This window comes from Mus caroli, unplaced genomic scaffold (assembly GCF_978045245.1).
Source record: "Mus caroli unplaced genomic scaffold, Mus_caroli_1 scaffold_7, whole genome shotgun sequence".
NCBI classification, from domain to species: domain Eukaryota; kingdom Metazoa; phylum Chordata; class Mammalia; order Rodentia; family Muridae; genus Mus; species Mus caroli.
This window is the reverse complement of record NW_028227262.1, coordinates 110,149,228-110,173,327: the sequence shown is the minus strand read 5'-3', so window position 1 is coordinate 110,173,327 and position 24,100 is coordinate 110,149,228. Positions and strand designations below refer to the sequence as shown.

General features: G+C 46.1%; 1 protein-coding gene and 1 pseudogene across 3 annotated transcripts in view; one reads left to right on the top strand and one right to left on the bottom strand.

Moving 5' to 3' along the window:
- Nucleotides 1-1,421: 1,421 nt before the first annotated feature.
- Nucleotides 1,422-1,858, top strand: LOC110296924 (small ribosomal subunit protein eS12 pseudogene; annotated as a pseudogene).
- Nucleotides 1,859-19,964: 18,106 nt separating this feature from the next.
- Dennd2a (DENN domain containing 2A) overlaps nucleotides 19,965-24,100 on the bottom strand; it is a 95,205-nt gene continuing 91,069 nt past the window's right edge. For all 3 annotated transcript variants that reach the window (XM_029478945.2, XM_085840678.1, XM_085840679.1), the window contains exons 16-19: nucleotides 22,629-22,746; nucleotides 22,094-22,333; nucleotides 21,253-21,339; nucleotides 19,965-20,511 (exon numbers count right to left, since the gene is read on the bottom strand). In XM_029478945.2, the coding sequence (XP_029334805.1) occupies nucleotides 20,480-20,511; nucleotides 21,253-21,339; nucleotides 22,094-22,333; nucleotides 22,629-22,746 (477 nt within the window). In that variant the 3' untranslated portion in view covers nucleotides 19,965-20,479. The remainder of the gene's footprint in view (nucleotides 20,512-21,252; nucleotides 21,340-22,093; nucleotides 22,334-22,628; nucleotides 22,747-24,100) is intronic.

Below are 24,100 nucleotides of genomic sequence, written 5' to 3'. Positions count from 1 at the left end.
TTCCTTTGGCTATCAGACTATTGTCACATGGACCTCAAGAAATAGAAATTGCTCCAGGAATCTTAGCTGGAAGAAGGAAAAGGCTGAAGCCATCCATCCAATCAGAAAGTGCTGGATCATTGGGCTGGGCCTGGTGGCTCAAGCCTTTAATCCCAGCACTAGGGAGGCAGAGGCAGGTGAATTTCTGAGTTTGAGGCCAGCCTGGTCTATAGAGTAAGTTCCGGGACAGCCAAGGCTACACAGAGAAACCCTGTCTCAAAAAAAAAAAAAAAAAAAAAAAAGAAGAAGAAAAAGAAGGTGCTCATTGGTCCAAGGAGATTTCACAGAATTTTACAGTGCTGTCAGGTCATTTTCAGAAAGATAAGCTGAGCCAAACTACGTGGGAGCATGCCTAGAGCAGACTGTTTCCTTATACATACCTCTTGCTCCTTACTTAAACCTTAACCCAACTGTCCTGGGTGTTAGCATTTTTTTTTTTTTAAGATTTATTTATTTATTATGTAAGTACACTGTAGCTGTCTTCAGACACTCCAGAAGACAGAGTCAGATCTCGTTACAGATGGTTGTGAGAACTCTGGACCTTCGGAAGAGCAGTCGGGTGCTCTTACCCATTGACCCATCTCGGGTGTTAGCATTCTGTCTAAATTCTTCTCCACAGTTACCTGGCAATAGCCAGGTAGCCCTGACCCACTATAAAAGGGGCTTTTGCCCCCTCCTCCTCCTGTTCTCTTGCTCTCTTGCTTCTCTCTTGCCCTCTTGGGTGAGAAGCTAGTCACTGGAATGTCTCTGTTACTCTTTCCCAGTGTGGCCTTATGGATTAGGGGGTTACCCATGGCAACTCTTGATTACTCTCCTGTGGGGCCATATTGACAACGTCTCTTTCTCTCCTCTCAGTATTCAGTTTCTGTAGACAAACAAAAGCTGAAAGGTAGCTGAAGCTAGCATGTCAGAAGCATGCCAGAAGCTAGCATGACTGCCAGAGCCCAGCCTCTGACCCTAACTGCAGGCACAAAAGTATGTATATGAGCACACTGGCACTGGTGAGAGGGTTAGAGGGTTAAACACCCCTGCCATGAAGCCTGATGGTCTAATTTCAATCCCCAAAGCCCACATGGTACTATGAGGGAGAATCCCCTGAGTTATTTGTCATAAAAACACAAAACAAGCTATATAATCCATTGCAGGGTTCTCTTGGAAACCTACATTGCACTAACACTTTCAGATCTCTAATTCAGAGGCTTTGAGTGAAGTCACATGGTTGTCACTGTGACTCCAAAAGACAAAAGAGCTCAAAACAGGAGCTGCATACCTTGCAAATTAAGGAGCCCATTGGGCTTTTTTCCCCTGCCACCCGCCGACTCGCACGGAGGCGGAGGAAGCTCGGGTGCATTCATTTTCGGTGTCACCCGTGATTCACCGCCATGGCCCAGGAAGGCATAGCTGCTGGAGGTGTAATGGACGTCAACACTGCTCTACAAGAGGTGCTGAAGACCGCCCTCATCCAGGATGGCCTAGCACGTGGCATACGCGAAGCTGCCAAAGCCTTAGACAAGTTCCAAGCCCATCTCTGTGTGCTCGCATCCAACTGTGATGAGCCCATGTATGTCAAGCTGGTGGAGGCACTTTGTGCTGAGCACCAAATCAACCTGATAAAGGTTGATGACAACAAGAAACTAGGGGAATGGGTAGGCCTCTGTAAAATCGATCGAGAGGGGAAACCATGGAAGGTGGTTGGTTGCAGTTGCATAGTGGTCAAGGACTATGGCAAAGAATCTCAGGCCAAGGATGTCATCGAGGAATACTTCAAGTGCAAGAAATAAATAAATATTGGCTCATTAAAAAAAAAAAAAAAAAAAAAGAGGCAGAGGCAGGCGGATTTCTGAGTTCGAGGCCAGCCTGGTCTACAGAGTGAGTTCCAGGACATCCAGGACTACACAGAGAAACCCTGTCTCGAAAAACCAAAAAAAAAAAAAAAAAAAAAAAGAGCCCATTGGGCTATGTCCCCTTACTTTGCATACAAAAAAATAAAAAAATAAAAAATACTGGGCTGGTGAGATGGCTCAGCAAGTAAGAGCACTGACTGATCTTCCAAAGGTCATGAGTTCAAATCTCAGCAACCACATGGTGGCTCACAACCATCCATAATGAAATCTGATGCCCTCTTCTGGTATGTCTGAAGGCAGGTACCGTGTATTTACATGTAACAATAAATAAAATCTTTAAAAAACAAACAGGGCTGGCAAGATAGCTCAGTGGGTAAGAGCACTGACTGCTCCTCCGAAGGTCCTGAGTTCAAGTCCCAGCAACCACATGGTAGATTACAACCACCCCGTAATGAGATCTGTCATCTCTTCTGGCACATCTGAAGTCAGTTACAGTGTACTTATGTATAATAATAAATAAATCTTTAAAAAACAAACAAACAGAAGCCGGGCGTGGTGGCGCATGCCTTTAATCCCAGCACTCCGGAGGCAGAGGCAGGCGGATTTCTGAGTTCGAGGCCAGCCTGGTCTACAAAGTGAGTGCCAGGACAGCCAGGGCTATACAGAGAAACCCTGTCTCAAAAAACCAAAAAAAAAAAAAAAGAATAAGTTTCTGTTTCTTTAATCTGAAGTAACCTGCAAACCAAGTGATCCCATTTACACAGTACATCCTGCACATCCTTGTCTCCATCCTGCTGTCATCCTCTTTCAGGGTATTTTTCTAACAATCTCTACCAGCCAGTTCTCTCACCCCTATACAGGTACTTACAGCTATTAGTCTTTTATTTTCCCCTCATAAAAGTGACCTAAAAAGGACAGAAGGGCCTGCTCTCTAAAATCCTGACTTAGGGTGAGACAGGTAAATCTCTAAAATAAAGCTTGCTTCAATTAGACAGTGATGAGCTGGTCTTCTTAAAATTTTCAGGGCCGGGCGTGGTGGCGCTAAATCCCACATTTGAAACACCCTATGCCTGAGATATAAAAATCTTATCTGCCAAGCAGTGGTGGTGCACACCTTTGATACCAACAGTCAAGAGGCAGAGATAGGTAGATCCAAGCCCAGCCTGGTTTACAGAGTCAGTTCCAGGACAGCCAAGGCTACATACAGAAACCCAGTTTCAAAAACCAAATATCGAACCACACCAAACCAACTTATCTTCCCTACATCCAATGCTGATCTTTTGAAACCTGGCCTTAGGGGGAGGCAATGCAGTACAGGAATAAAAAGGTTGCTTTAATTAATTGATTGCTTTAATTAATTTGGTCATGATGATTTAGGTAGGTGGTCTTTCTCAAAAGTTGGGGATTAACGTTATCCCTTTCATCATGGGATTAACATCAATTGACACCATGAGACTGAAGCCCAGGCAACAGAGAGTCTACAGCTGCATCAGGATCGCACCAGACTGGACCTGTGAGTTCTGTGTGTTGCTTGCGTCCTGTTTAAATATTACTCTCCAGGCTGGAGAGATGGTTGAGAGCACTGACAACTCCTGTAGAGGACTTGGGGTTCAATTCCCAACAACGGCATGGTGGCTTATGGCTGGCTGTCTGTAACTCCAGTTCCAGGGGACCTGACAAGCTCACACAGACAGACATGCATTCAAATCACCATTGCACATAAAACAAAAACCAGTAAAGGATCAAAAAATAAAAAAGAAAAATATTTCTCTCATTTCAGGGCCCTGAAGATGGATATGAGGAGGCAGGGACTCACCAGATCACATCTCTCTCCTCAATGTGGCCACATTACATAATCTCGTTCTGCTTCTTATTAATTTACATTCTCATTGAATTGCATATAATTGGCTTATTGAGGATGGGTGACTGAATCCTGCTTGTTGGGGTACAGGCTGTGACTTCCCAGGCTAAGGAATATCTGTATTCTCTGTCTCTCGCTCCTAGCACAAGGTACAGGCATGTATTGTCACGTTTGGTTTCTCTTTCTAGTTTTGATGTGGGTATGGGTGGCCCTCCTTCCACCATCTTCTGAATAGGTATTTAGGAATTGGAGGCTGCTGTGACTTCATACCTAGACTTGACCAATTTCAGCGATCTCAACACAAAACACAGTTGTCCCCTCAAAGGATGTAAGAGAAAGTTCATTCTGGAACCAAGAATTAGTGCCCACGGCCAGGGGACACAGAGTCAGGTAACCCCAAATACCAAGTTCCAACTGATAATGGCCTCATTAATTTTTTGTCATAGCAGAACTGAAGAAGATCATAAATCAGGGTGTTATATATATATATATATATATATATGAACATCAGATAGGCATGGGGACCTCAGCGATAGTCCATACATAGTGCTGTCTGATGACCTTCTTAGCTTTTGTATTGGTAGAAGGCTAATGGTCTGTTTATAAACTCAGAAGAGATTTATCTCATAGTCATGGGATGGCGATAGGGCAAATACAGAGGGGATTATGAATGGCTATTAAGAAGGTAAAGATAGGGGGCTGCAGAGGTTGCTCAGTGGTCAAGATTAATGGCTGTTTTCCCAGAGGTCCTGAGTTCAATTCCCAACAATCACATTGGGGCTCACAACCATCTGTAAATGGGATCTGATGCTCTCTTCTGGTGTGTACGCATGTACACAAAATAAATAAATAAATCTTTTAAAAAATAAGCTAAAGATAGTCCACAATAATTTGGTTCCAGATTTCTAACATTCCAATGCACCACAAACCATGGGTGTTCCAGGCAGTGAGCCTCCGAGACTCTTTAACACAGGGGCAGCTCCCTGCTTTCATCCCAAGCTTGGAACTTTATCCCTGGCTGAACTCAAAGATGGTGGTGCTTGTTTTTAGCAAGGGATGCAGGGCATCCTTGCCACATCCTAAAAGAAGTTTGGGACTGAAGAAGTAACAAAATTCTAGGCCTTTAGGATGAGGCTTGGGAATGTGACCTTTGTGACTCATTGCTCCAAGGTATGCTAATCATACCTTGATAGCGACATTCCTTCCTCCACCTACCTGCTTCCTGGGTTCAAAGAGTGTTCATTCAAAGAAAGTCACCCTGACCAAAGCCGGAAACTGCCATGCAAATGTGCTATTGTTAGGGGCTCTTAGAAACTGAGAGTTAACCAAAACAATTACCAGGTAGTCTCTGTGACTCCTGTGACTTTACACTTCCTTGTGACTCTTAACTGGTATCTTTGGTATTTTTCCAACAACGCCCTCCCCACTTCCTTGAGTTGTGGTTTCTTCCTTTAAATACCCCCTTATACAGCTACTCGGCGCGCCATGGTCCTCTACCCCTGCGTGGTGTATGACCATGGGCCCGAGAACGCTCTCGAATAAAAATCCTCTTGCAGTTGCAGCAAGACCGTTTCTTGTGGGTGATTTTGGGGTGTCGCCTCTCCTGAGTCAGAACGTGAGGGAGTCCTCATGTTGTGGGTCTTTCAGGACCAGGTATGTTGGTGCATGCCTTTATTTATTTATTTTTTTTCGAGACAGGGTTTCTTTGTGTAACCCTGGCTGTCCTGGAACTCACTCTGTAGACCAGGTTGGCCTCGAACTCAGAAATCCACCTGCCTCTGCCTCCCAAGTGCTAGGATTAATTTTTAATTATAATAATTATAGCACTAGGAGGCAGAGGTAGGTCAAATTTAAGGACAGCCTGATCTACATAGTGAGTTCTAGGCCAGCCAAGGACTATACAGTGGTACTCTGTCATTAAAAAAAAAAAAGTAGAAAGCACTGACCTGGGATTTATTCCTTTTCAATGTGATCACTGAAAATTGTGAAATCCAGCCAGGTGTGGTGGTACATGCCTTTAATCCTGTACTTAGGGAGGCAAAGATAGGCAGGTCTCTGAGTTTAAAGCCAGCCTGGGGCTACAAAACTGAGTCCCAGGACAGCCAGGGCTACACAGAGAAACCCTGTATTTTAAAACCAAACCAACCAACCAAACAAACAAAGTGAAATCATTGAAACCTTCCAAGTTCAAGTTTAGCATCCTAGAATGAGTAGGCTCCATGGCACCTGTACTAAACACAGTTCCAGTCAATCAAATCTCCTCCCATAAGGTAGTTTGACTTTTTTTTTTTTTCCCCCCCATGGCAGCTTTGAGCGATCTCTCTGGAAGACAAGTTCTCCCTCCTGCTGGTTCCTCGCTTTGCATGAGATCCTTGGGAGGAATTCCGATCTCTTTGGGGCCCATTATTCCAATTGATTTCAATTCTATTGATAGTCAGATTGAGAGACTCAGGTGGCTCTTAAGAATATCTTCTTTTGTTGGGTCCGCACACCCTGAGTGGCGGTGGAAGTCTGAGTTTGTCATTAGCCTGATCTACAATAGCAAGTTCCCGGACATGCTAGGACTTCAGGAAAAACCAAAAACAAACTAAAAAGGCTCTTAACCTGAAGCCTCCACCCAGTTCCGGAGAGTCGTACAAATGGGAGCTCCTTAATCCTTTTGAAAACAAAGGGAGCTGCGAATGATCCACTGTGCCCTGGTCACCCATAGAGACCATGATCCGCCAGATAGTCAAGCTCAGCGGCTAACCAGACACTGCCGCGCAGAAGGGGCTTTGAGCAGAGGAACTCGTTGGGCAGTGCACGGACAGATCACGGCGATTTCCTGGTTGAGCCAGGGAATAAGAATAGAGGGTCCCTCGGTTGGCTGAGCCTGTGGAGTCACAGAGAATTATGCAAGCTTTTCCCTCAGTTTCTGTCAGGGTCCCATTTTTTTTTTTTTTAGATTTATTTATTTATTATATGTGAGTACACTGTAGCTGTCTTCAGACACTCCAGAAGAAGGAGTCAGATCTCGTTAAGGATGGTTGTGAGCCACCATGTGGTTGCTGGGATCTGAACTCTGGACCTTTGGAAGAGCAGTCGGGTGCTCTTACCCACTGAGCCATCTCACCAGCCCCCAGGGTCCCATTTTTAAAAAAAAGTAGCCGGGTGTAGAGGGCCTGGAGAGATGGCTCAGAGGTTAAGAACACTGGTTACTCTTCCAGCGGTCCTGGGTTCAATTCTTAGCAACCACATGGTGGCTCACAACCATCTATAATGGGATCTGGTGCCCTCTTCTGGTGTGCAGGCGTATATGCATGGGAACACTGTGTACTATATATATTATATGAACAGAAAAAAACAAACCCATAGAACAGCATCATTCCTGGCTCTCTCTTTTTTCCTTTTCTTTTTTTCTTTTTTTTTTTTTTAGTTTTTTGAGACAGGGTTTCTCTGTGTAGCCCTGGCTGTCCTGGAACTCACTTTGTAGAACAGGCTAGCCTCAAACTCAGAAATCCATGTGCCTCTGCCTCCCCAGTGCTGGGATTAAAGGCATGAGCCACGCCTGGCTCTCTCTTTTTTCAATTCTCATTTCTCTATATATATTTCTTTTTCTTTTCTTTTAGAGACAGGATCTCACTACAGCAGCCTTTGGCTGGTCTGGAACTCTCTGTAGGGACCCATCAGGCCTTGCCAGGGTTAGGATCAAAGGAATGTGCCACCATCTCCCACCTCTGTAATTCTTAATGAAGCTTGCTCTGCACACTCCAACGAGAGCTGGTGACAAAAAAACTCAGCTATTCTCTCAAGTTGAGCTTCGCTGACCCAAAGTCCCTAGATCAGACACAATTGTTTGGAGAAGAGTCCCATCATCCTATTAAAAAAAAAAGACCCATGTCACTGGTCACTGGAATTACAGACATGCATCATCACGCCTGGTCTCTACAGTGCTGGAGATCAAACCCAGGCCTTCATGCATGCTCTGCAAGCCCTTTATCAACTTAGCACAAACAAGTCACTTCATTTCAATATTTTACGAAACATTTAATAGTCCCCAAAATACCATTTTAATAGGTCTTAAATTTTTATTTATTTATTTTTATGTGTATGCCTGTTTTTTGCCTGCATGTATTGTCTGTGCACCATATTGCTTCCAAGGTAGCCACAGAGGCGAGAAGAGGACATCTGATCCCCTGGGACAGGAATTACAGACTGTTGTCACCTGTCACTTGGGTCCAGGGAACTGAATCCAAATCATCTCCCAGATCCTTTTGTAAGAGTGGCCAGTGCTAAGTCATCTTTCTAGTCCTGCAACCCATTTCTAAAAAAAAAAAAAGAAAGAACAATTTTATAGAAAAGAGGAAATAAAATCCAGGAGAAAAGCCAGGCATGGTGGCGCATGCCTTTAATCCCAGCACTGGGGAGGCAGAGGCAGGCGGATTTCTGAGTTCGAGGCCAACCTGGTCTACAAAGTGAGTGCCAGGACAGCCAGGGCTACACAGAGAAACCCTGTCTAAAAAAAAAAAAAAAAAAAAAACAAAACAAAACAAAACAAAAAAAAAAATCCAGGAGAAATACATATATTAATTCAAGCTGTCTCAACTATGGAAATGTTCTTCCTACCAGGCACGTTTCTCCTCTTGCTGAACTAAGTTGTTGTGTAACTTTTTCTGATGTGACAAACATCTATTATCTCAGTTATCACACTGTCAACAGACCAAAGGAACCTTTCTATCCAAGTCTGGCTAAGTTTCCTGGGGTGAGTTTCAGCAGTGTGGGTGAAGGCTTACTTATAGGGATGTGGGTGAATGGGACCACGGAGGAGAATGACTCAAAGACAGCTGCATCACTGAAAAGCCTGCCCCATCATCCCAGTGCACTGGTGACTTACAGAAGCTACCTCCTGAAGCTCCCTGCATGACTTGTAGGCAGCTCAGTTTGCTGGAGAATCTCTCCTCCTCTGGAGTTGTTACTGCTTATATAACCTTAGACAGTGAAGGCGAGGCTGGAGACCTGTAAGTTTCAGGAACTTCTTGAGGTTTGTGAGTTTAGCTTGCTTCTTGAGTCTTTTTTTTTTTTTTTTTGTTTTTCGAGACAGGGTTTCTCTGTGTAGCCCTGGCTGTCCTGGAACTCACTTTGTAGACCAGGCTGGCCTCGGACTCAGAAATCCGCCTGCCTCTGCCTCCTGAGTGCTGGGATTAAAGGCGTGCGCCACCACCGCCCGGCCCTAGCAGGCTTTCTTAGGAACAGTTAATTTTGGGAAGATCATTGTTTTAGCTCTGTAGAACACAGGACCATAGTAAGCAGAGTCACAGACTATATTGTATTTGGCATCATACCTGGAACAAGGAATTGAGATGTATATTTTACATATCAAAGCAGACCTGGCCTCCAGGTTCTCCCAGCATCCCTCAGTTCCTTCCTGGCATACCCTGTCCCCAACCCTGAACTTCCCAGGCCAGGGCATGGTCTTCTGCCCTTCCTCAGAGGTTCTTCCCTATATAATCCAGACAGGCACGCTCTCTCTCTCTCTCTCTCTCTCTCTCTCTCTCTCTCTGCACATGTGCTCTTAGGCCAGTGAAGTCACCCAGGTGAGAGTAGTTCCCAATAAACCTGCATTTAATATAATCTAATCTGGTTTAAATTGGCTCATTTCACTGGCGGAGAAATAACTTCTCAGTACTAAAGAGCTGTGTATAGTCCGTCCCATCAGAACGTGTAGATCAGCACGTGCTGACATACTTCACGTTGTCCCACTGGCAGATATACTCACTCTGCAAAGCACAAGGAGCTGCAGAGGCCAGCACTTCAAAATCGGGAACTCTTGGTCATGGTACATCCATAAATCTGGGTTGTTGAGCACAGTCAGGGTGTGTCCATCTTGCCTATGTGGCCCACAACAGCAATCATGCACAGGTAAAAAGAACCTGTCCGGCAGTGGTGGCACATGCCTTTAATCCCAGCACTTGGGAAGCAGAGGCAGGTGGATTTCTGAGTTCCAAGACAGCCAGGGCTACACAGAGAAACCCTGTCTTGAAAAACAAAAACAAAAACAAAAAACAAACCAAACAAACAAAAACAAAAAACGTGGGAGCCCTCAGCACAATGCGTGGCTTGTCCAGCATGAATGAGGACCTCATATTCTTTGGATGGAGAGTTAGAGCATCTTAAAGCTTTCTGATACTGTTGCTGCCTCTGATACATTGCTTCTCTCTCATAATAAAACCAACTCAGGCCCACAAAACACCCTGCTGCAACTAATGTTTAATCCGGTGCCAGCAGGTCTGCAAGTCTTCACTGCTTTCTCCAAATTTCACTTTTATTAAAAGGTTTCTGAACCTGGCAGTGGTAGGATATGCCTTTAATTCCAGTACATGGAGGCAGAGGCCGGTGGATCTCTGTGAGTTCAAGGCTATCCTTGTGTACAGAGCAAGTTCCAGGACAGATAGAGCTACACAGATAAACCCTGTCTCGAAACAAACAAAAAAGGGTTTCTATAAAAAGGAGGGGAAAGCATTTGTCTCTTCTCTTTGAAGTCCAGGGGTTTCTCAGAATAGGGATTGTTTCATCAGCCAAATGTCCATCCTCTGTCAGGTTAATTAGAGTAGAGACAGAATAAGACACACAATTGTGATGGTTCTGGTTTGTGATTCCCTAGGATCGTGTCTTATAGATGTCTGTACACTAGAGAGCTGAACAAGCATGTTTATTAGAAAGGGAAACGTCCATGAGCGGAAGCACAATGAATTCCAGAGAGGATACAGTTGAGTGGCAAGTACAGTGTGCTTTTAAACAGTCACACAGCAACGAGAGCAACAGTGGGAAGAGGATGGCGGCTTCTGATGCAAAGGATGCCTGCTTACTTCCAGGCTCTAGAGCGCTGCCATAAACCAATACAGGTCATCAAGCAGGGAGACTTTGCTCCAAGGGGTCTGGAAAGCAGAAGGCTTTGATCCCCAGAGCATACTCAGCTGAGATGGGCAGGGTCTTGCTGGGACTGGACCCTAAGTTCCATTGTCTCTGAGAAGTTATTTCTCTTCTGGTGAAATGAGCCAATTCAAACCAGATTAGATTATATTAAATGTAGGTTTACGCCGGGCGTGGTGGCGCACGCATTTAATCCCAGCACTCGGGAGGCAGAGGCAGGCGGATTTCTGAGTTCGAGGCCAGCCTGGTCTACAGAGTGAGTTCCAGGACAGCCAGGGCTATACAGAGAAACCCTGTCTCGAAAAACCAAAAAAAAAAAAAAAAAAAAAAAAAAAAAAAAAAAAAAAAAAAACCAAAAAAACAACAACAACAACAAAAAAAACCAAAAACAAAAATAGAAAAAAAAAAAAAAAGAGTAAACTGAAATCTAAATGCAGTGGGAGAGCAGGAACATTAAGAAGGAATATAAGAATTGGCATACCCAAGCCGGGCATGGTGGCACATGCCTTTAATCCCTTGGGAGGCAGAGGCAGGCACATTTCTGAGTTCAAGGCCAGCCTGGTCTACAGAGTGAGTTCCAGGACAGCCAGGGCTACACAGAGAAACCCTGTCTTGAAAAAAACAAACAGCTGGGCGTGGTGGCGCACGCCTTTAATCTCAGCACTCGGGAGGCAGAGGCAGGCGGATTTCTGAGTTCGAGGCCAACCTGGTCTACAAAGTGAGTTCCAGGACAGCCAGAGCTACACAGAGAAACCCTGTCTCGAAAAAACCAAAAAAAAAAAAAAAAAAAAGAAAGAAAGGATTGGCATACCCTTATATTAGAGAGATGGCTCAGAGGTTAAAAACAGAGGCTGCTCTTCCAGAGGACCTGAGTTCAATTCCAACAACCACATGATGGCTCTCGGCCATCTCTAATGAGATCTGGCACCCTCTTCTGGCCAGTAGGCATACGTGCAGACAGCATGCTGTATGCATAATAAATAAGTTCCAGGACAGCCAGGGCTATACAGAGAAACCCTGTCTCGAAAAACCAAAAATAAATAAATAAATAAATAAATAAATAAATAAACACATCTTTTAAAGAAATTAACAGGAAAGGAGCTAGTTGGCATAGTAAGACTGGAAACTCTTCCCTAGTGGGGCTACACACAGCATACAGAGCATGCTCAAAAGAAGCTTATGCTCCACAAAGGTGGGCGAGGCAGGTGTGATGGAGATGACCCATAAAGACTTATGAGGCTTGTGACATTTTGTATGTGTGTATCACATACCCACGTGGAGGTGAACTTTCATGAGTCAGTTTGCTCTTTCCACCACGTGGATCCCAGGGATTGTGTGGGTGTGCCCACAGGTGCCTGGACCACTGCTTCATGCTGCTGGCTCCCCATTTCTTTTGTTTGTTTGTTTGTTGTTTTTTTGAGACAGGGTTTCTCTTTATAGCCCTTGCTGTCCTGGAACTCACTCTGTAGAACAGGCTGACCTTGAACTCAGAAATCTGCCTGCCTCTGCCTCCCAAGTGCTGGGATTAAAGGCGTGTGCCACCATGCCCGGCTCCTGTTTCTATTTCTTTCTTTTTTTTTTTTTTTTTTTAGATTTATTTATTTATTATATGCAAAGTACACTGTAGCTGTCTTCAGACACTCCAGAAGAGGGCGCCAGATCTCCTTGCGGATGGTTGTGAGCCACCATGTGGTTGCCGGGATTTGAACTCTGGACCTTCGGAAGAGCAGTCGGGTGCTCTTACCCACTGAGCCATCTCACCAGCCCTCTATTTCTTTTTTTAAAGATTTATTTATTTATTTATTACATGTAAGTACACTGTAGCTGTCTTCAGACACACCAGAAGAGGGCATCAGATCTCATTACAGGTGGTTGTGAGCCACCATGTGGTTGCTGGGATTTGAACTTCGGACCTTCGGAAAAGCAGTCGGGTGCTCTTACCCACTGAGCCATCTCACCAGCCCCTGTTTCTATTTCTTTCCCTGTGTCCCTGGGTTAATTCTTTGCCAGCAAGTAACCTGTGAACCCAGGATCTCGCCTATACCATAAAGACAATGCCAAAGCAAGTCACATAGAAAGCAAATAAAAGAGCACTCTGCCAAAGGAACCCAAAGCTTCCCATCACAGGACCAGCAAATATTCAGCTACTGGCTTAACCAAGCCTTCAAAAAGAACACTTAAAATGCAGTGTCTTCACAGATGAGCACCCCAGAACACATAGCAAACCAAGGAGGTCTACATTGTGAGACTTCACCAGGAACTCTCCAGGCCATAAAAACTGACCAGCTAAGCGTCTTCCTCGTGAGCACAGTCAAAATCCAAAAAGCCTCTTCCTTTATAAACTAATCAATATGTATTTGTAGGTAACGGACATCCAAGGTCAGGGAACAGAGGGTAAACTCCCAGCAGATGAGAATCCCCTTGATTTTTAGCCCAGAGTATCAGCCATGAGTCTGCCTCCTAATCATGGTACAGGCACACCAGAATCATGTCTTTTATTATTATTATTATGTCTTCTATTATTATTATTATTATTTTAAATTGTGCGTGCATGCATGTGTGTGTGTGTGTAATGTTTGTGGGTGTCCATGAAGTCTAGAGATGTATCCCACAGGGGTGCTGTTACAGGGAGTTCAGCACTCGGGAGGCAGAGGCAGGCGGATTTCTGAGTTCGAGGCCAGCCTGGTCTACAAAGTGAGTGCCAGGACAGCCAGGGCTACACAGAGAAACCCTGTCTCGAAAAAACGACAAAAAAAACAAAAAAAAGAACCAGGAATGTGTTGATTTAAGCTATCAGAAGGGGTTGCATGTCAGATATGTACATTATAATTCACAATAGCAGCAAAATTACACTTATGAAGTAGCAATGAAAGTAATCTTATGGTTGGGGGTAATTATAACATGTGGGACTGTGTTAAAGGTTCACGGTACTAGGAAGGTTGACAACCTCTGCTCTAGAAGATATTGCCAGGCTGTTATAGGCTTTGGGTCCCCATGTTGCCCAGTGTAGGAAATAGTTATGGTCTACTTTCAATATGACCTCTCCCTCCCTTAGCTAGGGGCTAGCACCTGCTTGTCTCAGAATTCTGAGAGCTGGGGCTGGAGAGATGGCTCAGTGGTTAAGAGCACCAACTGCTCTTCTGAAGGTCTTGAGTTTAAATCCCAGCAGCCACATGGTGGCTCACAACCATCCATAATGAGATCTGTCGCTCTCTTCTGGTGCATCTGAAGACAGCTACAGTGTACTTAGATATAATAATTAAAAAAAAAAAAAAAAAAGAAAGAATTCTGAGAGCTAGTAAGGTACAGGCGGTCTTCTAAGTGACTGAGCCCAGAATGGCATGGGACTGGGAAGGCAGGCCCAAGTCCCAAACAGTTCATTGGATGAAGCCTTGTGTCCTTGTCAATGAGATGGAGAATTTGGGATGTGGATCCCAGCTTGTAGAAGAGGATAAGAGTTTTTCCCCAAGCCGGGTGTGGTGGCACACGCCTTTAATCCCAGCACTCGGGAGGCAGAGGCAGGCGGATTTCTGAGTTCCAGGCCAGCCTGGTCTACAAAGTGAGTGCCAGGACAGCCAGGGCTGCACAGAGAAACCCTGTCCCGAAAAACCAAAAAAAAAAAAAAAAAGAGTTTTTCCCCATTTAAGGATTTAAGATGGGCTGGAGAGATGGCTCAGCGTCCTGATTTCAAATCGCAGCAACCACATGGTGGCTCACAACCATCTGTAATGAGATCAGATGCCCTCTTCTGGGACATCTGAAAGACAGCTACAGTGTACTTACATATAATAAATAAGTCTTTAAAAAAAAAAAAGGATTTAAACATTGTTTTCTGTCAAGTCACTATGCTGGCCATTTTTGCCTTTTCTGGACACTGGCATCCCTTTCTGCAAAGCTGTATATTAAAAACAAATTCAAGGTGTTAGCCGCATTGTTTTACAAGTGTGTCAGTTTTCCTCTTGACCCAGCTAGCACCCAGATCATTGAGAATTGACTATGTATTTATCAACCTTGAAGGGCACAACAACTGGGCAGAATTACTCCATTAATCCTCTGTGCTAATCTGGCTATCTCCCTGCTAAAATCTTGACATATTTGCATTTTATGGCTTTCTGTGCTCCAGCTGTTTTCTCAAGGTGTCTCCTGAAGTCTCTCCCCAAGGCTAGTCTCCTTTTCCTCTCTCTTTTACCCCCTCAACCTCCCAGGGCTGGGAGGAAGCCCAGGCTTATGCTTTCCCTTGCTCAGTCATTAGCTGATCAGCTTCTTTATTGACTAATCAGAGAAAGGCTGGGGAGCCATGTTTACACAACCTTGAGACCGGAGAGTCTCAGAATAAGGATTACAACCAGGTAAGGGAACACAGAAATCAACACCTGAATTACACAGAACACAGTAATATTATGCCTACATCAAGGTGGGCATGTCATATGCTTATAATCCCAGCAGTCATGGGGCAGAGGCAGGCAGATCTCTGAGAGTTTGAGAGCGGCCTGACATACAGTGAGTTCCAGGACAGTTAGGGAGGGGGCTGTCTCAAAACAAAATGGAATAACCCACAGGAAATCCAACAGCGAAGCGAAGCTGCCTCTTCCTTTCTACTCTCTTGAATTTGTATCACTAGGAAATTTACCAGCTTCTTCACGAGTCTCATTAACACAGGTTGGCCCTACCTTACAGGCTGGTCCTGCTATGCCATCTCTGGCAATGCTTGGAGTTTTCCCATAGGCTGCTGAGGCACAGAGATGATAGTGTGGAGAAGAGCCTCAGTCCAGGCTCCAGGGCTCCAAGGGAAACTTGAGGAACAGGGTGGGCAGGGGCCATCCTGTTTACACGGTGGCCAAACCCTACTGCTCGGCTGGCCTGTGAATACGGTCCTGGTCCTGCTTCACCCATAGACCGTTGCTCAAGTAGTTTTATGACTGTCATTTAGCCAGAGCCCAAGTCTAGGTCTGTGCGAATCTGCAGTAAATCTCTGTTCTCCTCTAGAACAATCTAGCCTCCACTCCGCCCAGGGACTACAGGAATTAGTCCTGCTGGGAAGGGACTGTGCCTGTGATGTTTGGTTGTAGAATTGTGTGTGTGTGTCCCTTAGGAAAAGGGTGGGCAGGTAAGGGACACAGACCTGGTCCTTGTTAGGGAAGCTGGTACCAGGCTACCTAATTGTAGCCAGAAGCTGGCAATTGAACTCCACCTAGGGCCTGGGTGGGGTTCAGGTGTGGTCAATAGAGAGCCATGGAGCACAGTTAATTGGCTTCCACAGGTGTGGGTAGTAATAGCCTGTTCACCTGCCTTGTTTTGCTGTTTCCTGTTCTTGCCTCTAGTCAGGCCTGAAATAGCCCCACCTACCACCAAAGTCTGCCTAGAAGGGACCACTGCCAAATGGATGTGCATTCTGGTTTAGGGAAAGGAAGAAATTTATTAATGCAAGAGAGGTTGTAATTGCATACCGTGAGTATACTGCATGCCCCCGAATTCTTTACTTTAAAAACAGCTAAGTTTATGTTCTGGGCCTTTCATTACAATCGAACAAGGAAACGGGTGGAAAATGCAAGGCCGGGAGCATGCAGGATTAGCCTGTACTGGCCCGGGGCTCAGGGAAACCAAGACAAGAGGAAGGGAGAATTTACCACATCTCTCAGCCTCTGGAAACCCTTAGCTCCGGCTTCACCCTCACCGAGCCTCTGGAAATTTCTTTGTGTGGTTTCCTTTGCAGGATCTGTGGTAAAGGTCTTGCTTAGCATGCTATTAAGGTACCTGGGTGAAGGAAAAAGCTGTTTCCAGCAACAAAGAGGCCCCTCCCTTTGAGAAAGAATGACATTCATCTATTGCTTTTATGGTTGTATAATGTTTTCCTGCTCTTTTTTCAAACATTTAAAAAAATGCGTGTGGCACATGTATGTGGTGTGTGTATGTGTGTGAGTGGTGTGCGTGCCCATGTGCATGCAGGTCCCCTTGGACGCCAGAAGACAGCATCAAACCCCTGGAGCTGGAGTTACAGGCAATTGTGAACACCGTGTTTAGACAACAGTAGCTGAGCTGTTGTCCACCACAAGAGCAGTGCTTCATCACTGAGCCATCTCTCCATTTTGTGGCTTTTTCATGGTTTATTTATTTTATTTTATTTATTTATTTTTAAGATTTTATTTATTTTACGTATGTTCCTACACTGTTGCTGTCTTCAGACACACTAGAAGAGGGCACTGGATCCTATTACAGATGGTTGTGAGCCAATCTGGATGCTGGGAATTGAACTCAGGACCTCTGAAAGAGCAGTCAGTGCTCTTAATCACCGACCCATCTCTTCAGGCCATGTTTTGTTTTAAAATGTGTGCATGTGTACGTAGTATGTGTACTTTTTATTTGAATAGTGTATGTGTGTGTGCACACGTGTGTGCTATGGAAGTCCCAGGACAATGTGCCAGTTTTCTCTTTCTCCTGTGTAGCCTGAGGGTTGAACTCGGGCATCAGGCCTGGCACTGGCCCTTTGCTCCCTGAGCATTCTCACGAGGCGCCACACTGGGCTCCACCTTGTTATCTTACTTTATTGCTCATTCATGTGTGTGCCTATGTGTACATGTGAGCACAAGTGCCAGCAGGTCAGAAGGGGACACTGAATCCCCCAGAACTAGAATTACAGATGGTTGTGCGCCACCTTGTGGGTGGGAGGAATCTAGGTCCTTTGGAAGAATAGACAGAGCTCTTAACCACCGAACTACAGAACCCCACCTCCCTTTTTTTTGGCGGGGGGGTGGTGGGGTGGTGGTGGCAGGGGACAACATGATCTCTTTATTGGCTTGAGGCTCACCTATTAGCTCGGCTGGCCACTCGAGGCAGTAGAATCCGCCTGTCTCTACTTCGCCAGTGCTGAAATTACAACTACAATTCATAACGCTTACCTTTTTTTTTTTGTTTTGTTTTTGTTTTTGTTTAAGGCAGGGTTTCTCTGTATAGCCCTGGCTGTCCCGAAACTCACTTTGTAGTCCAGGCTGGCCTCGAACACAGAAATCTGCCTGCCTCTGCCTCCCAAGTGCTGGGATTAAAGGCATGCGCCACCATGCCCGGCTACCGCTTACCTTTTAAAGCATGGGTTGTGTGGACTGAACTAACTGTTCTCAGGCTAGCACAGTAAGTGATTTATTAACTAGGCCTTTCCCCCTTCCCCTAGCCTTCATCCTGCTTTTTGGGGTGTGTGTGTGTGTGTCTGTGTGTATTTTTTAAAAAGTGTGTTTCACTGTATTGTATGGCAATCCTCCTGTCTCAGTCTCCAGAGGGCTGGAATTTTAAGCTTGAGCCACCACGCCTGGCAGTACATGCTGTGGTGTCAAATAGGAGAGGGAAGACTGGAGACATAGCAGTAAACATGATTTACAGGGACACAAAAAGACACCTTATTTATTTTGAGGCAGGGTCTCTGTATGCAGCCCAGGCTGTCCTAGAATGTGCTTTGTAGATCACACTGGCCTGGAACTCAGATCTGCTTGCCTCTGTTTCCTGAGTGCTGGGACTAAGGGCACAGACCACTAGGACAGACAAAAAAACCTTATTATTATTAATTTGGTTTTTTGAAACAGGATTTCTCTGTGTAGCCCTGGCTGTCCTAGAACTTGCTCTACAGACCAGGCTGGCCTTGAATTCCAAGATCTGCCTGCTCTGCCCTAGTGCTGGGATTAAAGGTGCGTACCAAATGCCTGGCAGCGAAACAGCACCACCGCTGCCTGGCTCCATTTAAAAGTTTTACTTCATTTACTGCGTGTTCACATGTGTGTGCAAGCACAGGGCATGACATGTCTGGAGGTCAGGCCATCTTGTGGGAGCTGGTACTCTTCTTGCACCTTGTAGGGCCTGGGGATTGACTTCAGGTGGTCAGGCTTGGTGGTGGCAAGTGTCTTAATGGGATAAGAATCTTGCCATTCCTATTTTATGAACATTAAAAATAAAATCACCAATCCTTTAAAGCATTAAAAACAAACAAACAAACAAGCAAGCAAACAAAAACCTGTGTTGTGGGTCTGTATAGGGGCGTCTGTATAGGGGTGTCTGTATAGGGGCGTGCATTTCACAGACAGCTTGCTGGAGTTGGCTCCCTTCCACCTTCATGTGTCTCCTAGGCAGCGTTCACCAGTGGCGGCACCATCTCCCTGGCCTGAGCCTTCTTTACACATGCAGTGTGTCTCCCTCTTTTAAAATAAAGACAACTGAAAAAAAGCCTCTTCAGTGTGGCAGGGGGTGCACACCTTTAATCCCAACACTTGTGAGACAGAGGCAGGCGAATTTCTGAGTTTGAGGCCAGCCTGGTCTACAGACTGAGTTCCAGGATAGCCAGCGCTATACAGAGAAACCCTGTCTCGAAAAACCAAAAAAAAAAAAAAAAAAAAAGGAAAGAAAAGAGAAAAGCCTCTTCATACAAATAGCCTAGCACATTCCCCCAATTTTTGTTTGTTTGTTTTTTTTTTGTTATTACTTTCTTTTTTTAATTTTTAATATTTTTATTACATATTTTCCTCAGTTACATTTCCAATGCTATCCCAAAAGTCCCCCATAGCGCCCCCCACTTCCCTACCCATTGTTTGTTTTTTGAGACAGGGTTTTTCTGTGTAGTCCTGGCTGGCCTCGAACTAAGAAATCCACCTGCCTCTGCCTCCCAAGTGCTGGGATTAAAGGCGTGCGCCACCACCGCCCAGCACATCCCCCCAATTTTATTTTAGGTTTTGTTTAAGTCAAATACAAAAACATCAATAAAATAGAATATTATACACTCACTAGGAATGTTGATAAAGATATACTTATTTATTCATTCACCTGAAGTTCTTAAGTAAAACAGTATAATATAAAATAAGTTAGAAAAGAACGTATATTCCAAAATACTGTGATCACTTGGGGGCAATATAAAAATACACAGAATATTGTTATCAGAAAGTTTCCTAAGCCTAAGAGCTTGTGTGGAATCGGTCCCTGAGCCCCCGTGCTGTGCTCACCTGCTTTCTCTGGCTCCCCCCAACACCCCAGCCACACACCCCTATCAATCCTGCCCAGGTCACAGGCAATCCAGATGTAGTCAGTTTTTGGTGGCAATCACAGGGGCCCAGCAGTATCGGGGTGGCAGCCCCGAGGCCAGCCCGAGAACCTCCCTTTGCTGCACACAGGACTCCTGCAGACTCTCACTGGCCCCACAGGTCAGCTGATGCGGGTCCTCTCTCTCATTAAAGAGCAGCAAGTACAGAAAACTCTCCCAGCTTTGTTGGTCAAGAGGAACAGGTTCACAGCAGTGGCCTAAGTGTCATGGTTGGGCCACAGGAAATAGAAACTTCAGGAACCTTAGAACATTTTATTACCAGTTAACAAGATTTCCTGTTTTTTTATGTGTCCCTCTAAAAGCCACAGACTTTTGGGGCATGAATGGAGCTATATGGCTTCTAGGAGAAAAAAAAGAAAATGTAGTCAAGAACAGTAAAGTCCAGTCTCTGCCACCAGGTGGCGTCATAGACCAGTCCGGAAGAAGCAGTGGCTTAGGCAGAAGTAGCTTCTGTGGCTGCCGCGCTTCCTATCTCCTGGCTCCACAGAGTCAATGAGCTGGCCCAGAGGCGATGAGATGGGGCAGGAGAGCTGAATGAAGGAAGAGCCAAACACTTTCCTCCTCCTTCTTCTCTTTTAATATCTAAGATTTAAAGGTCCCAGAAGCAACTAACCACAGTAACAACAGTCTGCAGCATGCTGGCTGGTCCCTTCCGGAGCTGTTGGGAGCGCGTGTCACCTGCCCAGCTAAGGGGTCCATCCTGGGGAGACTGGGGCGCTAGGGAGGAGGTTTTCCCTTGAGCCAAGATGAGGGTTATTTCTTGTGGAGAAACTTCATTTTATTGCCTAAAAAAGAAAGTGAGAACATTTTAACAGGGGGGAGGGGAGGGAGGGGGCGCACAGGAAAGTGTGTGTCTCAGCAGGCTGTGGAGCCAGAGGACAACTTTGTGGACTCAGTTCCCTCCTCCCCCCTTTATGTGGGTTCTGCGGACTGACTGGACTTAGGCTTGGGTGCCACATGCTGTGATGTCTTGCTGGCTGGGTCACACCGCTCCTGATCTTCCTCCTCCACCTCCAGGGTTTACCCTGGAGCGCAGTGTGCACTGTAAGGACCTTTTTTGCTGATTAAACTGGAGTCCTGATGATTTTTTTTTTTTTTTTTTTTTTGGTTTTTTGAGACAGGGTTTCTCTGTGTAGAACTGTCCTGGAACTCACTCTGTAGACCAGGCTGGCTTCAAACTCAGAAATCCGCCTGCCTCTGCCTCCCAAGTGCTGGGAATAAAGGCATGCCCAGCCTCTTGATGATTCTTTTTTGCTCAGAGGCATTCTGAGGTTGGGAGGAGTCCTACCCGGGTTAAGGTACTCCCTGCCTCGCCCGGGGCATGCTGCCTCTGTTGGTTCCCACAAAACTTGGGGGTTCAGAAGATGGTGGCAAGAATGTCAGTGAGGTCACCCTAGTCCCCAGGGACAGACTAAGAGAGGTAGACAGTCCACCCTGTACCATTCCTGGCTCTTGTGGAAAGAAGTAGTGAAGACTCCAGGAAAGATGGTTTAGAGCTGAAGCAGGAGACAGGGACCCGGCCTTACCCAGTCCCTTGAGGAATTTATTGACTCCGCTGTGCTCTCCGCTGGGCAGGGTTTCCAGGTACTCCTGGGCTCGGATTTCAAACAGACCTGGTGAGGAGAAATACCCAGGATATGTTAGGTGCCTGCCTTTGTGCTTCTTCACTGACCTTCTTCCTTGATAGCTCGGGAAGCCTTGCTTCTGAGGCGCAGCTGTGCCTATAAATATGCTTTCAAGCCTGGGGTTTATAAGGGTTTTTACTGTCTTTATAATTGCCCCACCTTGTATAATAGCTGTCTGTGGGAAGCCGTAAAGTCCGCTCACACATGAGACTCCATCTCATTCCTGCTTCCTCACTCACCAACAGTGACCTGTCAACCTGACTACATGCAGCTGGCCACTCTTCTGAGGAGAAGCAAGCCCTGAAGGAGGCCGGCTCTCTCACACCCTCTAAACACATTTCTCTTGTCCGGAGGAAATCCTCATCAGGACGGCCTCAAGTATGGCTGCCTGTCTTTCCTATGCTGGTGGCTGCCGTGGGAGTTCAGTCAGGGCTTCTAGCTGAGTTCAAAGCACCAGAGAAATCCCAGGCCCGGGCCAGCTGCTCCTCTGGAAGCTTCTGGCCTTTGTATAGCCATGCTGCAAAGGTAAGGCCTTCCCTTTCCAGCTTTAGCTCCCATCAAACCAGCCTTTACCAGCATTTTTAGATTTTAGACTCCCAGAATGCCCAGCCGGGACAATGGACAGAATAGGCTGGGCTGGTGCCTCCCTCATACTGTTGTGACTTCCCCCTGCTCCTCAGCCACTTAGAGCCTTAGACACCTCTGCCTCGCTGCCCCTGTAAGGTCTGTGTGCTGTCCTAACCTTTGGCATCTTGCCTGCGTAGTTCCCTCTCTTGGATGAAGCCACGGAACGTCTGGGTCTCCATGAAGACCTCCAGGAAGCGCCGGAGGCTCTTAGAGGAGACAGCTTTTCTGAAGGCCTCTCGCTGCAGGCTTCTCTCCTCGCCCGATGTCAGGAACAGGGGGTAGTGGCCCACAATCTCCACAAAAAAGCGGACAAAGGCTTCGGACACCACCTCACTCAAGGAACTGGACTCAGGGCCTGAGCAAGGGGCACAAAAAGGCCGAGACAGTGAGGGAAGTTGGTAGACCGGCGCCCTGGTCAGGTACTGATCTCAGCTACCCTCCACAGCTACCCGGGACCTTCCAAGAGAAAAGGCACTGAAAGTTTCTTTTTCTCTCTTTTAGAGGTATTTTAGAACCTAAACGGAGGAAAAGGGAAGTCCCTGATTATTGTTGGAATGAAATCCAGGTGACAGGTTGAACCCTACTCTCTCCTCGTAACCCTACTTTCTCAGTCAGCCATTGGCCAGTTGTTCCAAGGCCCTGGCATTTACCGTGCACACAGTCCAGCGGGCCTCCATCCTGGTCACAGGCCAGGTCATTCCTCTGCTCCAGAATGTGTTCCAGGGCAACCTGAAGCTTCCGGGGCAGAATGGAATCCTCGTCCTCCATCTGAAAGGCAGGAGACGCAGTGGGCGCAGCTACACCTAACAAGGTGTGTGCGGGCCACATCCCTGGGCAGGCAGCTGAGCTCACAGTTTAAACTTTGGATTTTTGAAACAAGGCCTCACATTGTAACGCTGGCTGGTCTGGGGCTCACCATGTAGACCAGGCTGGTCTCAAACTCATAGAGATCCCCCTGCCTCTGCCTCCTGAGACTGGGTTTCTCTGTGTATCCCTGGTTGTCCTGGAACTTGCTCTGTAGACCAAGGCTAGGTTTGAACTCAGAGAGATCTGGTTGCCTCTGCCTCCCAAGTGCTGGGATTAAAGGTGCATGCCATCACTGCCTGGCTAATCCAGCAGATTTAAAAAAAAAAGATTTATTATATTTATATGAGTACACTGTAGCTGTTTTCACACACACCAGAAGAGGGCATCAGATCCTATTACAGATGGTTGTGAGCCACCATGTGGTTGCTGAGAACCTCAGGAAGAGCAGTCAGTGCTCTTAACCACAGAGCCATCTCTCCAGCCCCTGAAAGTACTCAGTACTTAGTGTGTGTGTACTTCTCTTGTTCCACCATGTGGGTCCTGAGAATTGAACTCAGGCCATCAGAGTCTGTGGCTTTACCCACTGAGTCATCTTATCGGCCCTCAGCTCCTAACGTAGTAGAAAAGCTGTGAAGAAGCACAGATTTCAGGTTCAAATCTCCACTCTAGCTTTTACAAGTTGCAAGAGCCTCCTTGCGTTCATTTGTAAGATGGGCTTGCCTGTCAGTGTGAGCTTCATCTTAGAGACTTAAGTCCATGCAGCTCTCTTGTAAAAGTGTTCAGTGGTGGCAACAGCTGCTTCTTGCTACCCTCACACGAAGGGAGGCCAGCACTCATTGAGAGACCTGGCCAGGGACGTGGACAGTGTGAGGCGAAGCTGCATTGGAACAATGGTGGAGCTGGCGGTGCCAGGCAATATAACCTCTCAGCCAAAAATAAAAGTGTATTAGTTTCTTGGGTATGGAAATACTTTCAGATCAGTACAGAAAGCAGGTCGAAGTGCATGGTGTTGAAGGACTGTGACACCAGTAATCTAGAGTGGGGAGTTTAATTCCCAGAGTGAGACCCTGGCTCAAAAGGTGAAGTTAAACAAAACAACCACTGCCAGCACCATCACCTCCATCATGAATATCTGTAAACAACGTTTAAACCATTCCACCTGTTTCCAGTCTCCCAAGACAAGCACCAATGTTTTGGTAGGTTTTCTTATCAATCTGTTTTTTGGGAGGACAGAAAAAAATAGACTTGGACTGGGGAATGCTACCCCATGGTAGAGTTTGTTGTCTAGCATGTGCAAGCCAGGGATCTATGTCCA